Here is a 16165-nt window from a genome sequence, read left to right on the forward strand (position 1 = left end):
ACACACACACACACTGCATACCTGGGTATTGTCTGAAAAAGCCTTTAGCACTTCCAAAATACTGCCAGATGAGTGAGGGGTCCTTCTCGAAATTATCCACAAACACTTTATTCAGCGCCTCAGACCAGTACACACCGTTTACTATATCAGGATCTGTAAGGACAGAGATTTGTTTTAAAAGGGTTTTGGAGAAATTTACTCATAGTCTGTAACCCGCTGAACAGAGATTTAAGAGCTTGCTTATTTATGTAGGCAAAGTTTTGTACTAAAGTTTTGGCACCCCTGGGCAAATGACATGTTTTTAAAGTCTTGTAAAGTCTACTGAGCATGTAAGCATCATTTACTTAAATGCGTGCATATCTCATAGGAACTGTATGTCGAGCTCCTGCAGTAGTGTATGTGTGTGTGTGTGAGAGAGAGAGAGAGAGAGAGAGAGAGAGAGAGTGCGTTCTGGCCGTTCTGCGCCATTAAACAACATTATTAACTGATTTCGCCCCAGATCACGTGACTGCTGTAATGCTGCAGCTCGTTACAGTAGTATCACTGTTCATAAACTCTAAGACTATGGAAAATAAAAGTCATGATATAACCTCCACCCAACACACTCTCTGTTCCCGCCGCACTTAGACACCACGTAACAGTGCGACGGTTCGGTTATTCATTTAGAGAAACTTCTAGAATACGGTTTCATCCACTACTAAACACGAAACAATATTCTGAGGTGCAGAATAATAAATACTGCAGCCTGATTTCAAAATCTGTTACTGCTGTGGTGCTGTTTCCAGCCTTTTCACATTTTCTGGTCGTCGTATATTGCCGTGGCTCTTTACGGAGAACAGTAAACATCGCTGAAAAGGGAAGAAGGGAAAACCTCTTGAAAACGCTTGACCTTTGACCTTAATTTCCCTTTCTCCAACAGCGAGGACTGTAATCACCTCATTCCCTTTCTTCCCTTTAATGAAGTCGAACAATAAAAGACCATTATAGACACACACACAAAGAAACTACAGTGACAGAGGACACTGAGGAGTGACCACACACACACACACACACACACACACACACACACACACACACTGTCTCTCTCTCGCTCGCTGGGTGATTACTGACCTGTAGTGGGGAGCTGACGATAAGCTAATCTTCTCCAGATCAGTGGAGCAGGACTTCAACATCTCACACACACACACACACACACACACACACACACACACACACACACAGTATCTCTCACTATGCGTGAAGGTTTTATGTCTACTGAATGTATAAAGTGCATATCCCTGTGAATGATGTGTGTAGAAACATAACCCTGTATATACACTAGGGAGTTAATGATGTCACTTCCTGACTGTCCCTTGTGCATGTATTAAATGTATTTTAAAATGCTAAGAAATACAACAAAAAACAAAACCAAACGTAAGTAGGAAGTGAAGTGGAGAATATCACTACGTTCACATTAGTTTGTTTTGTAATGACTGCTGCTGCTGCCAATGGGCGTGGCCTGTGTTTTGTTCAATGCCAATGAGGGTTAGGGTTACACACATTTTTTTTTAGAAAAAACCTGCTCGACTGTACTAGCTGCTAGAAACCGCTACTTCAGGATAAGATTAAACCACGAATATTCGTTTTTCTTCCATTTGTGTGTCAGACAGTAAAAGGGAACTAGTTGCAGGTAGGAGCTAAAGATGTGAGTGAGGAACTGAAGAAACGTCGGACCACACACACACACACACACACACACACACACACACACACACACGGTGTAGGACTGGTCCCAAAGATCATTCAAGACAGTGTCATACTTCTATTTCCATAGAATTGGGAAGCTCTCAAGAAATCCAAGAAATGTTCTAAAGCCACTCATTTCCACTTTGTAAAAATGGAGACGATCTCCATCGCAAATGTCAACATGGCTGAAACCACAGGTCCGTGTCACAGAAAAACCGTCGCTCGCCTGTCACTTTGTGAGGTGTGATGGCAAGGTAAGAGCTGTGTGTCCTGCTCACCTTTGTTGTACATGTTGGTGGGGACCTGCACCACGCTCAGACTCAGGTTTACTGACAGGTTGTTAAAGTGATCGTTTGGCTCCAGGATAAACTCTCCTCCCAACTCCACGCTGTTCCCGTCCTCATCCACTTCGTTTATCAGGACTGCATTAAAGTACTCGTACTGCACACACACACACACACACACACCTTTAACATGCTTCAAAATCCATTAAAAGGCAGCAGAAAGACTACATTACATAGCTTCCTTTAGACACTTTCAGATCATTGTGCTGTCCACACTTCATCATCAGGATACACACCTTTCACCTGGACACACATCTTTCACATCTGTCTGGATTAACTTAGCTTCCTTCTGTCTGATCATCCGGTTGCTTAACCAGCTTTCATTGTGACGTTCGTACAGAAAAGTGCTGTGTGAGTGAGGATTATTCAACAAGGTTCTTTTAAAAGTCAACAGGGAAGAAAAAAAAACCTGCAGGCTCATGAAATGTTTTTGATGACAGATCCACGATGGTGTGTATGGCGTCGCATTCGGTTCAGTTCAGTTTTAATTGTGGCTATAGAGGAGAGGAGAGGAGAGGAGAGACGGGAAGAGGAGGGAAGAGAGGAGGAGTGGAGTAAGGGAAAGTCGAGGAAGAATAGACGGCTGTCGTCCTCCTGAAGTCCAGCAGTGACAGCTCATCTCACGGCTCGACGCTCCTGTAACACGCTCAGAGGGCTGAGAGAGAAAATGTGCACACACAGCAGATCTGTACTCTAACTGCTGGCACAGGGAGTGTGTTTCTCTCTCTCTCTCTCTCTCTCTCTCTCTCTCTCTCTCTCTCTCTCTGTCTATCTCCCTCTGTCTATCTGAAGATAACGGTACTAAACAGGTACACTGACAAAAATGATTCAGTGGTTCAGTAAATATGGCGGAAACAAATCTGTGCTTTTTTACACTAAAAGAAAATGATTCGAATTATTTAACGGCTTTCAGTTCTGCACCGAATGATTCCATCCCAAACCCACTTGACTTACTTTACTGGGGTCGAATTTAATACTATTTTTTAAGTGATCAAAAAAATTTGGAACAAAAAATTAGAAAATAGATTCGAAGTTCACGTGATCTGATATACGTGCATACTAACGTGGGGGCGTGGCTTATGAACTGGATTTGCGTGTGCATTTGCACGGTAAACTGATTTAATGTTAAGGTATTAGTTGCACTTAAGTAGTAATGATGTTTGTTTGTTTGTTTGTCTGTTTGTTTTGATGATTTGTTTACTCTGACTCTGATTCTTTTTACAGAGTTGAAATGTGTCTAGTCCATCTGAGCTTTCTTGCATGAAGTAGGCCAGCTACATGACCTTTCCTTCAGACGAGGGAATAAAAAAGTTTCATTTAGGCCAAGTTGCTTTATTTGTGCAGTTTAACTCAGGTTATGTTTACTGATTTAAAGGAGAGAGAGAGAGAGAGAGAGAGAGAGAGAGAGAGAGAGAGAGAGAGAGAGAGAGATGCTAGTTAAATGTACCATGTATGATGAGAAGACTGCATGGTGCCATGCTTTTCTTGAGGAAATCTCACTCGGGACAGTTTGGAACAGGTATTTGTCGGTGATTAGTGACAGTGATACTGTAGCAGAGGTACAGTGGTGCAGTAGACGCCATGGAATTTTTTTTAATTAATATAATAAACATAATAAAGTGAAATATTTCCAGCCCGCGCGCGACATGCTTCATATTGCGTCATTTTCCTGCAGAACCTCTTTCTATTTTTTTTCTCTTTACATTGGAGAGAATTTATTAACGAATTCATTATTCCAGGGAAGCCGCCGTCACTTTTTTTTTTTTTTTTTTTTTTTAATGCAATTTGCTCCGGTGAATTTTCCATTTAGGGCTCGGACACGACATGTCATTAATCTTAAACCTGAGTCTGGAGCAGTGCAGCTGCCGAGTTCCCACTCGAACCAAACCTCCATGATGTGTGTGTGTGTGTGTGTGTGTGTGTTGCGCGTGCGTGCGTGTCAGACTGCGTGTCAAACCGGGGTGCACTTACACGCAGCTCGGTCACGAATTAGGTCGAACATTTCTGTGAAACCCTCTGTACATCCTAAAATGCTCATCAGAATAAACATCATTAAAAACGCTTTTTAATGCACGGAAAACAACGAGCTGCAAAAAAAAAGTTAATAATATATTTATATTGAATTTATTGGGTTATTGTTTTGTTTGCACACAAAACGTTTGAAGATGTTTTTGTGTTTTTTCCCCTCACACACATCAAGGCACGTTAAGGTTGTTTTATTATAAAAGATAATACGTGTATAATATGGAAAAAGGCTTGAGGTGAAAATACAGTATGCGCTTTATATTTATATTTATATTTATATTTATATTTATTGCTTGGAGTCATTCTTTTGATAGTAGACATTTGTCTAAAGGATCAAAAACGAGTTGGAGATTTTTCTGGTTGTGATTTAACCGCAGTGAGCTGTTTACTTGTCATGGGTTTATACACTACAGAAAAAAGGGTACTAAAGGGTACCATTCCGTGTCTCTGGACCGGAACCATCACGTGTGCAGCTTTAGTGTGTACCTGGACAGGTGCATGGAGTGTATTTAAAAGTTACTTCTGTAGCCTATAAAAGTAGTACACTATAGCCACACTTCCAGGTAAAAGACCTATTAGAGTACCACCTCAGCGACACTGAAGTACCTCATTTTTCAGACTGGGTTTATTTTTGATTTCTTCTCAGTGGATAGTGTTTATAGGTTATTATACACAAGGTAAGAGTGGGAGAGATTTGATGTCGCTGTGTGTGTGTGTGTGTGTGTGTGTGTGTGTGTGTGTGTGTGTTCGTGGTTGTTTTGGCACTTTAAAGCTTGTTAACATAATTTAACAAAAACATATATCCCCCAGACTTTTCTGAATGCCATGCACATGTCCGGAGGCAGATCTCACCTGCAGGTCGGGGTTCTCCTCATGCTGTAGGTGCGCCTCCTCCGCAGCCTCCACCAGCCTCTGCAAAGGGAAAACCATGTGTAACTCTCCACTACATGAGGCTGGGTCATATTTCAGATGGTAAACTCTGAGGTTGTGTGTGTGTGTGTGTGTGTGTGTGTGTGTGTGTGTGTGTGTGTGTGTGTGTGTGTTACAGTTATTCCCTAATTAGCATCACACTCGTGCGAACTGACCTGACAAGTCCATGTGATCCAATCAAACAAACAATTATTTAACCTACTTACAGGGTAATTGAGGTCTCTGGTCTATTAGTGGGTCTGCTTAGCGTGTGTGTGTGTGTGTGTGTGTGTGTGTGTGTGTGTGTATGTGTGTGTGTGTGTGTGTGTGTTACTGCCGGAGGACAAGAAATTAAAATGTCGCAGTAGGGGTCGGTGGAAATGGGTGCAATGTAAACAAAAGTCCAGGCACTGTAGACCTGGAACTGGATTATTATTATTATTATTATTATTATTATTATTATTATTATTATTAGACAATCAATTTGCAATTTCCCTTTAAAACGTTTTCCATTTCTGGAGCAAACGCTTAATGATAAATCATTTTTCTATTTCTATTCCAAATGACAGCGCTGAACAGTCTTTCCTGTCCTGTATTTCCCTGGTCACCGTGTTGTTCGGATTTGAAGAACATGTTATTAGCCTGTAAGAAAAAAAAAAAAAAAAAAAAAACTATCTATACATAACCTTTATTTTCCCAGCATGGATAATTTACCCGCTTGTTAAGTTAAGGAAGATGGTGGAGGGGGGATCAATCATAGAAACCAAAGATGCATCGTATTCATTTTTTTTTTTTTTTAAATAAAACTCTATTTGAAAAAAGGACAGGTGTTTATTAGCTTTCAAATATCCTCCTTCACTTTTAGAATTTATACTGTTTTCATCCTGAGCTTAAAGCTTTAACTCTTTGAAATCCTCAAACTTAGCTTTTATCCAGTTAAACAGAATATATATCTGGTATTGCACTGGTAATAATAAACAAACAAACAAACAAACAAACAAATAAATAAATAAATAAATAAATAAAGGCCGAGTTAGAATATACAAACTAGCTGTTTGATTACAATGTACTAGCTACATTGCCTTTTATATATAAAAGGCTTTATATATATATATATATATATATATATATATATATATATATATATATATATATATATATATATATATATATATATATATATATATATATATATATAATTTATTTGCTTTTTTGCACAAATTGTATTTTTTTTTTTTTTTTTTATTACATCTTGATGTTTATATCGGTTTTGTAGATGTTTGTTTAATATCTACAGTTTGTGTACTGAGGTGCTCACACACACACAACACACACACAACACACACACACACACACACACACACTCTCTGCAGGTGGAATCTCTCTCTCTCTCTCTCTCTCTCTCTCTCTCTCTCTGTAATTCCGGTGCGACGCTGCGGCTCCGCGATAACGGGATTTCTATCCCATCAATGACACACATCACATTCAGATATAAAGACAGGAACAGCAGCATGGCGTGGGGACACGTTTACACACTCATTTATACACCATGATTTATACACATCCGCTAAAAAAAAAAAAAAAAAAAAAAAGACTGCAGATTTAACCGCGGAATAAAATGAAATGAAATAAAGGAGAAACGTATTTTACTTAAAAAAAAAAAAAAATTAACAAGGTCATCCTGCAGTAGAGGTATAGTCAAATAGGTTATAAGTAACTAAGTACATATAATAATAATAATAATAATAATAATAATAATTATTATTATTATTATTATTATTATTATTATTATTATTATTATTATTATTATTATTATTAAAGGCACAGAGCTGCTCTGGAATTAAACATGTATTTGTGTATCTAAATGTATCGTGTATTATAATATTTTACTCCACTGGAGTGTCATAAGTTAATAACTAGCTAATGGATGGACTGGTGTTGTCTGAAATCCGAGCACAGACGTTATAGTTTAGTTTTAAATGAAATGCACAGCTGCTTGCTCCAGTGTCTCGTTTTAACTGAAAATTGCTCAGACCACACACACCCCATAGCAGCTGATTGGCCATATCATTTATTTCATAAATGGTTTATATTATTTATATATCATTAATTTCATAAATGATATACTCTTTGAAACATATCCTAAGTTTGTGCTGAAACAGCAGAAGAAGAATTTCCAACTCCATCGCTTCCCCCTCGATCATTTCGGATTTTACTGCCACCAGATGAACACTGCAACCTTGCTGACAGATGGATCCAGTTGTAGCCCAGATGTACGAAATGAAATGCTTGTTATTGTTGTAAATACATGAGCTTCATAATCAGTATGTGTACTTATCTATAAGCTGTATCATTTTGTTACTAATTAGATTAATAACCTCTAGCAGTGGTAGCATGGTTAGCGTTAATATACGGGTCATTGCACCTGTTATTTAAAAAATACTGAGTTAAGATTCTGAAGACTTTTGCGTCCCTATAGATAGAGTTAATCCGTTCCACTAGCCTACTTCAAAAATATGTTAGATGCTACACTAGCAGCTAATATAATATCATGTGATTAGGGGTAATGCTAATGCGTGCAAGAATAAAGGAACTGTAGTCTGTTTCAGTAATGTGTTAACATTACCACTGGCTGTGCAAGCAAGCGTGTTGACTCAGACTCACTTCTGGACCTGTACACAGTACTGACAGACTTACTCCTGATGAACCTTTAGACGGTACTGAGTCAGCGTCAGTCCTAAACTTAGGGAGGGTACTGACTCAGAATTACTCCTGAATTTATGAAATATGCTGACTCAAACTCACTCCTGAACCCAGAGATTGTACTGACTCAGAGTCACTCCTGCACCCAGAGATTGTACTGACTCAGACTCACTCCTGCACCCAGAGATTGTACTGACTCAGAGTCACTCCTGCACCCAGAGATTGTACTGACTCAGAGTCACTCCTGCACCCAGAGATTGTACTGACTCAGAGTCACTCCTGCACCCAGAGATTGCACTGACTCAGACTCACTCCTGAACCCAGAGGTGGTACTGAGTCAGACTCACCCCTGAACCCAGAGGTGGTACTGATTCAGACTCACCCCTGAACCCAGAGGTGGTACTGAGTCAGACTCACCCCTGAACCCAGAGGTGGTACTGACTCAGACTCACTCCTGAACCCAGAGGTTGTACTGACTCAGACTCAACCCACACACCAACCAAAGTATACCGAAAGCTCCACTTGACTCCTGAACCCAGGGAAAGTGCTCAGAGTCCCCTCACTCCAGGACTGGTATTTCAGGTAAACTTCAGACATGAGTTTTTGCCAACTCAAACTCATGAATCCAGAGACTCTGCTGACCCAGACTCACTAATGAATTCATGGAATGTGCTGAGTCAGACTCACTCCTGAATCCACAGAATGTTCTAGAGGCCCAAACTGGTGCCTGAACTCCAAGAATGTACTGAAGGCTCAGATTGACCATGAACACCGTTTTCTAAAACGTTCAGACTCACTCCTGAACCTTGATGGTTTTAGGAAAACTCAGCCTCTGTGCTGACCCTACCACCAATACTGACTCAGACTCACTCAGGAACTCAGACTGTACTGAATGCTCATACGAACCCGTGCGGCTTGTGCTTTGCTGCGGAACATTTCGGCCATTTTCTCAGAGATGCTCTGCACCAGCTTGGCTCCGTCAGCCTCCTCCATCCGAACTGTGCGCTCGTACTCCTTACATTTCTGAAGGGATACAAGCAAGAACAACCTTATCAGGCAAAGTCAAATGATATCACCGAAATATTACTTTGCTTCATGGTTTACTCATTTCTGGTAAAGAGATTAAAAATGTAGGTAGATAGACAGTCTTGACAGTTTATCTCCAACCATGTGAGTGAGTGTGTGTGGGTGTGTGTTCTCTGTCATGATCTGAGCAATAGGACCTGATACAATTTCAGATATCGCAGGATTAAATTAGATCTTACAGATCAATGACAAAACGTTGCAGGCACAACGAATGAGATTAGACCTGGATTAGACCTGGGCCAAATCCCAAATCTCCTCTGACTTCCTGAACAAGTGCACAACCTATGAATTAATAACTTCTAAACTCCATGAAGTGCACTATATGTGCAATAGATACATATACATTTGGGAGTTTAGCCTACTGTATGACCTGTTCCTGTGGGAAGCATGGAGGTGAGGTGGGTAGCATGTTCATCCCACAGCTTCAGGGTTTAGGGTTCGGGAAGTTCTGTAGGCGCTCTCCATGTCCTCATGGGTTAATGCTGGAGACTCTAGTTCTTCCCACCTGGCTACTCTAAAGTGGGAATAGGTGTGAATGAGCAAGTATGTCCCATTCAGGGTGCCAGGTTTTCTCAGGATAGGATCTAATGCAACCCTGAAGGAATAACATCGTATACCAAGTTCGCTGAAGGTTCATTTCAGGGTGAGTAAGCAGAGTATGGACTTGAGGACCACGAAGGGCAAACTGTTCCCGAGATTCCCAAATCTCATCACACCAAAAACCAAAGATTGTAGAAATTGTAAAACAGATGTTTCAAGGTTGAAACTCTGGTCAGGATCTCTGGTCGGCAACTGAGATGCCTTCAGTGTCGATAACCGGCTCCACAACCTCAGCTCTCTGACTGGTTGAAAAGCTGCTGCAATTCGTGCAATAGCTTGAAGACCAGACTGACAAGGGGCGGGTCGACGTCTGCACCAGAAGAAGAAAAAAAAAACACGGTTTGGGGCTTGAGCCACACGTGGACGGAGAGTAATTGAAATGGAGTCTGAATGTGGGGGAAAGATAATAACGCGTCAAGCCTGGGTGGCTCAGGATAATGAGCTACATTTCAGACAATGCTGAGCCTGCAGAACACACACACACACACACACACACACAACATGCTTTCAACACAGTGCAGGCATACTGAACACAACCACCTGGACAAAAATGCACATTTTTACACTAAAGATGTTATACAAAATTTAATAAACCACTTTCACACACATAAACCCCGAAACACACACAATATAGCAAACATCTGTTCTGTTCTTTTATGGGCAACAAAGCAACAAATACTCCACAAATCCAGACGCATGTTCCTGCACTGAGCGCTCGAGCCCACACCGCCCCGAACACACAATACACATCCCATTACAGTGAGAAGGAGTCGAGGTGGGGGGGGGGGGGAGTTACTGAGGTGGAACACTTCATTTCACGCCTGTCCTCCCCTCCCTTCCCCACATCCCATCTTCCTCTCCTTTCTCTCCTCACTCTCTCTCTCACTCTCTCTATCCCTCCACCATGCTGTAATTCACAGGCCTTCATCAGTAGCCATGATCGTCCTGCTGGCTCGGGTAATGAGAAGAAGAGCCACCCCGTTTTTCAGGAGCTGTCAGATGCATCTGCTTCGTTTACAACAACATTTAGAAGTCTTATTCTCTCCGGATATAAATTGTGTTGTAACTGATATTACTACTATGATATTACAACAAAACAAATTTTTATCTTCTTGTATTGCTGTAATATCGTTTTTTTTTTTTAAATAATTAACTCAGAAGTTCAAACCCAGAATTATAGAATTATCTTTGATTGTTCTTTAAGAGTTCGATGGATAACTAAGGGTTCTTAGCATCCAGCTGGTTAGAAACCTATGTAATAGGGAAAGCTACAGCTATGGTTTTGGACTGAGGATGTACAAGCATACTCTTATGTATGTCAAATTTATCAGGGTCTCTTTAGGAGAGCAGGTTCTGTGTAGAACCCTATAACAGTGTGCTTTACTATCATTGAGGAAGCGAACAAGCCTTTATCATCCAATGAACTCTTAAACAATCCGTCAAGAACGCTTTGTTTTTAAGAGTGTACGAGTACCAAGCTAAATAATAAATGTGTGACAGGTTCTATTCATTAGGATAATTTTTTGTAGCACACATTTACCCAGTTAATGCGTTAAAAAAAGGGTTCTTCAAGTTTTTTTTTTTAAGGGTTCAATGGATAATTAATGGTTTTAGCATCCTTAAAGGGTCCTGGCTCTGAATAGAAAACATTCTTTTGTAGAAAAAGCTGCAGAAACAGCTTTCCTATTGCTATCTTCTGAATGGTACAGATTTTTATCTCAGAAGCACAAAAGGAAAAAAGCTCCCTACGTAGGCTATTCCCGAAGAGAACTATCGTGCAGGGATGCCGATATTTTTAAGTGTTAATGCTAACATTTTAATGATCGTTATATTTATTATATTGTCATTCATCGCAAGGAACATCCTGATTTTGTCGAGTGACAGGGGTCACATTTACACACTGCTCCAGTTATTCAATTTATCTTTTCCTGGCTGATTCTGTCCAGAGAGAATTGGAGATGAGACGAGAAAAAGCTCGGTGTGTAATGAGCCGTAACCAGAACACACACTCTCACGCACACACACACACACACACACGGTAACAGCTGAGTCTCTCTGACGCACACCTGAGTCTTTTCCAACCGAACCGTCTGTGTGCAGCTGAGCGACTGAGAGGCTACAGAACACAAAACACTTCACCCTGAAGCTACGCTGTGTGTGCTGTGTCTGAGTGCTTACAGGACATCACACTTGAGAGAGAGAGAGAGAGAGAGAGAGAGAGAGAGAGAGAGAGAGAGAGACAGAGAGAGAGAGAGAATGAGAGAATGAGAGAGAGAGAGCTGAAGGAGCAATAAATAAATGAATAAAGAAAAAGCATGCAGAAAGGAATGAATGAATTAAGAGAGAGAGAGACAGAAAGAGAAAAAGGAAATGGATGAAAAGAAGAAAAAGAAGTACAGCATGACAGATAGAGAGAAAGACTGAAGAGCGAAAGATGCAGTTAAGGCTCTGGGCTAGTGATAGAAAGGGCTGACCTTCAGCCCAATTCTCAGTTGCTTTGGATAAAAGTATTTGCCATATAAAGCTGAGCTGTCTTCTATACCCTTAAAGGGCCTTCAGTTATCCGCCTGGACAAACCTTCAGAGTTTCTGTGTGTGTTCAGGTTCAGAGTGTTTCCCTATCAGCATCCCAGGTGATCTTCTAGAAGATAGCGCCTAATAATTCTGGGTTTTGACTACAATGTCATAGTGAGGCAAGAAGACAGAATTAGAGATAGGAAGAGAGAGAGAGAGAGAGAGAGAGAGAATAGTGGTGTATCCATACACAAGCCTCTGCGAAGCAGAATTTCATGACAAATGTTATGTTCAGGATGCAGACCAATCTAATTGACAGCCCCATAACAAACAATACGATATGACGTATTATTACAGCCCTAATAGATTCATAGACAGATACTGTAGATAGGTAGATAGACTTACATACATACAGACAGACAGAGAGATGGATATGCTACCACCATGACTGGACAATAACCTATAGCAGTGCATCGTGGGATTTCAGTACACTGCACAGCATCTGCATAGCTTTTTAAAACATGCCTACAAAATGGCAAACCTACACATCACAACAGTGCACTCTGTAGTGAAAATGGTGTGAGCTCTGGACAGAACGCTGGCGGAGAGACAATACCTTCTGCAGTACTTGTGAACCGGAGTATTTGGTGGCGATGGATTTGATTTCACCACCGAAAGCAGAAGCCCACAGTTTAACCCTGTGCAAAAACAGACAAGGAAAGCAGTTCATTAACCCACAACACTAAAAAAAAAAAAAAACAAAGCAAAACAAAAAACATCTGATATTCAGGGGATGACGTCACTGTACAGTAAAATCCCTAGTGTTGAATTAACACCCAGAGTGTGCATTTGCATCCAATGGAACATGTTCTGTTCTGTTCTTTTCTAAATATCTTGTTAGAAAATCTTCCTAATTCAGGTTAAATGTGTGGATATGCAACCATTCATGACAATTCCATCATTATGCAAATAAGTCTACGACGTCATCTGGTTACGTTTAAAGCATAGCCTACATTAGCAGTAAAAGTTGTACACAAATGTACACAAAATGCACCAAAACAGACTTGATCTTTTTTCTTTTTCATTTTTTTTCTTTTTTTTTTTGAATGGCCATAAGTTTAACTGCAAAGTTTACATAGTGATTGTAACGAAACCCTTAACAGTGCGACACAAGTTATAGAAGCAGTAGCTACATTCAGGTTATAGTTGCAAAACTGAACAGGTAGCCTACTATAGTTATTAGTTATTTTATTTCAGTATTTCACCTCAAACACTTTTGTGACATCTAGCCTATTTGCGAGAAATGATGCAATAAACAAACAAACAAACAGATAATAACGAATTTAGCTTTTCGTCTGACTAACCCTCATACCTAATACAGTAGCCAACGACTGTAGAAGTATATCTCTATGAACTGTATATTAATTCTCCTAAATATGACACTTTGTGGTGTTTTTTATGCTGTATTTCCGCGTTACACAGTGAACAGGTGCTCCAGCTGGCTCGCGCAGAGTTCATTCTCGGGCACGCGAGCAGGTTTTGAATTTGAATTTGAACTTGAATGCGACGGTTAGAATCTAATAACGGTTACTTACAGGAGCGACGGCTCGGCTAGAGTACAGCAACATGCCTTTATAAATATATATATTTATATATTCTACACATACAAGAACAGTAAGAGAGATGAAATTCGGTTTCTTGCGTGAATTAATCGATATTAAAGGTAAGTAAGGTGAGTGTGGGGTTAGGTAACGTGTGCTAGTCGTGCTGTTCTGCTAGCTCGACTGGTCCGCTTTTAGCATTATCAAATAGCCTGAACAGGCTCGCAAAAGGACAAATAACTATAAATATTTACAAAATATAATCTTGCTAAGTAGCTAATTAACACCCCTGGTGCAGTCAGAGCAGGTGAAGGAGATCAGGATAAACTCTAGACAGTTAGTTAGTGTTATTGACAGTTTACAGTGGGCCTACACAAACATGCACGGTTTATTATACAGTATTATTATATACAGTTTATTTAGTAGCCGGTTTAATAGTTCTGACGCTCATCATCATCATCATCATCATCATCATCATCATCATCCCAGTTACAAGAGGAAACCTGGAAACCTTCCTGGAGGTCTGAAGTTCACGAACATGTTTTTCTCTCCGAAGGTTAAATGATAAATTTCTGATGTTTTGTAGTGTATTTTGTTTGATTGTTGCATTGTTGTTGTTTTAAGCTCCACATTTCAGGTCAGACGCACATTTTGTTCGGATTTATTGTCGTTTAGTTCCGCGCAAACAGAAAGGAAAATGGTTATACGGTCTGTTACATTCTTTTGTAACACATTTCTTTGCTTTTTTAAATTTTATTTTATTTTATTTTATTTATTTATTTATTTTTTGAACACGGTGTTGAATGGAGGTGTTCATTCCTGACAGCTGTGAAGTGGCACTGGAGATCTTTACCGCGTTAAATGAGCAGAAACTGCACCATTTCAGGGTGTAGTTCAGGTGCAGATACAAACTCAGACCTCAACTCTTTATCTGTCATGAAGCCGTATGTGTGAGGAGAATTGTGTTCAAACGAATGAACTCGATTTTACTAATATATATATATATATATATATATATATATATATATATATATATATATATATATATATATATATAAACTCGAATGAACGAATGAACTCGATTTTTACCACGAAAGTGTTATTATATATATATATATATATATATATATATATATATATATATATATATATATATATATATATATATATACATACATATATACATTCATGTGCATAAGTGTGCAAAATCCTGAACACTGCGGATTAGTGGTCATTTTCATTGTTGCTTCAAATCTCGTGTGGAATAATAATAATAATAATAATAATAATAATAATAATAATAATTCTTATTATTATTATTATTATATTGATAATAATAATAATAATAATAATAATAATAATAATAATAAAATAATTTGTAGCTTTTTTCCAATGTAAAACTTTAATAAATAGGTTACAGCGGGGTGTCTTAACCTATTTTAACCTACAATTTAATTTGAATAAATGAAATGTATCCTCTCATTCATCCAAAAACATTTGAACAGATTAAATACATTTTAGATAACCTTTTATTTTGGGATAAATAAAAACAGTGAACTCCGTTATTAGACCTTCGACGCCGATAGATTCATTTGTTTTAAGGAAATATTAAAATATCTGTAAGTCGGTCCTACATTTTTTACCGATATTGTCTTTAAGAAATTTTTCTTCTTGAACTATAGATACTTAGCAACCCTAAGATAGCACTAGGGCTTTAAATGTGAGTGTTAATACACCCTGAGCATTCTCCGGTGTTAAACACGTGTCGTGTTTATATAAGTCAGACTGCGTGCATATTAAGAGTTAATTCCGTTTTTAGAAAATCGTACTTCACGGTTCAGACTAAACTACAGTTCATTTCGTTAGTTCTGTAAATAATACCAATAACACTAAGCACACTATTTCACTATTTCCAGTTATTAAACGCATTTCCAGAGCGGAAGCCGTCCAGAATCCCGCACACCACCGCACCGAGCACTCTTTTTTTTTTGCGTGTTCGGTGTTCTACACACAGCCGGTCACTGAGTAGCGGCGGTGGGCGGATTTGGGTTTCTCCAACGCGCGCGTTGATTATTTTCAGGTGATGGTGTGGTCTACGTGATCATTTTGCGCCGTAATGCTCGTAATTGGTCCTACTCACACTCCGAGCGGGATGCCGTGCTGTGACCCGCGCGCCGCCGCCGCCGCCGCCGAGCACAGCGCGAGCAAGAACAGCACCGGGCGCACGCGCAACTCCAGACCGCTCCGCAGCCGCCGCATCTTTTCACCGCTCCGTCGCCTTTTCTCTCTCTTCCTCTGTCTCTTCCTCTCCCTCTCTCTCTCTCTCTGTCTCGTTCTCTCCGGTACTCAGCTCTTCCACACCGGTTCGCTGTCACACAGCTCACCAGCTCTTCTCCAGCGGAGGGAAATGAGCGAGCTGTCCATGGACCGAGGGGAGAATTTCTCCGGTTGAAACGGAGGACAGAAGAACGGAGGCGGGTGAAGAGTCAAATGAAGCGTTCAGCATCCGTCTGTTTCTATAATCACTGCTATACTCTCTCTCTCTTTCTCTCTCTCTCTCTCTCTCTCTCTCTCTCTCTCTCTCTCTGTCTCTCTGTCTCTCTCTCTCTCAGAAAAAAATAGTAAATACTAAACTGTACCATTTCGTGTAAGTGCTGCA

The 16165-nt window shown here is 39.9% G+C and overlaps 1 protein-coding gene across 1 annotated transcript in view; it reads right to left on the bottom strand.

Annotated features, from left to right (window-relative positions):
• Positions 1-15998, bottom strand: part of cacna2d3 (calcium channel, voltage dependent, alpha2/delta subunit 3) — a 48107-nt gene extending 32109 nt beyond the window's left edge. Inside the window, exons 1-6 of the mRNA XM_017449976.3 lie at positions 15647-15998; positions 12522-12603; positions 8613-8729; positions 4947-5006; positions 2004-2166; positions 22-153 (exon numbers count right to left, since the gene is read on the bottom strand). Coding sequence (XP_017305465.2) covers positions 22-153; positions 2004-2166; positions 4947-5006; positions 8613-8729; positions 12522-12603; positions 15647-15765 — 673 coding nt within the window. The 5' untranslated portion in view covers positions 15766-15998. The remainder of the gene's footprint in view (positions 1-21; positions 154-2003; positions 2167-4946; positions 5007-8612; positions 8730-12521; positions 12604-15646) is intronic.
• Between the last annotated feature and the right edge of the window lie 167 nt (positions 15999-16165).

The sequence above is a fragment of the Ictalurus punctatus genome, chromosome 21 (genome assembly GCF_001660625.3).
Source record: "Ictalurus punctatus breed USDA103 chromosome 21, Coco_2.0, whole genome shotgun sequence".
In the NCBI taxonomy this organism is placed as follows: Eukaryota; Metazoa; Chordata; class Actinopteri; order Siluriformes; family Ictaluridae; genus Ictalurus; species Ictalurus punctatus.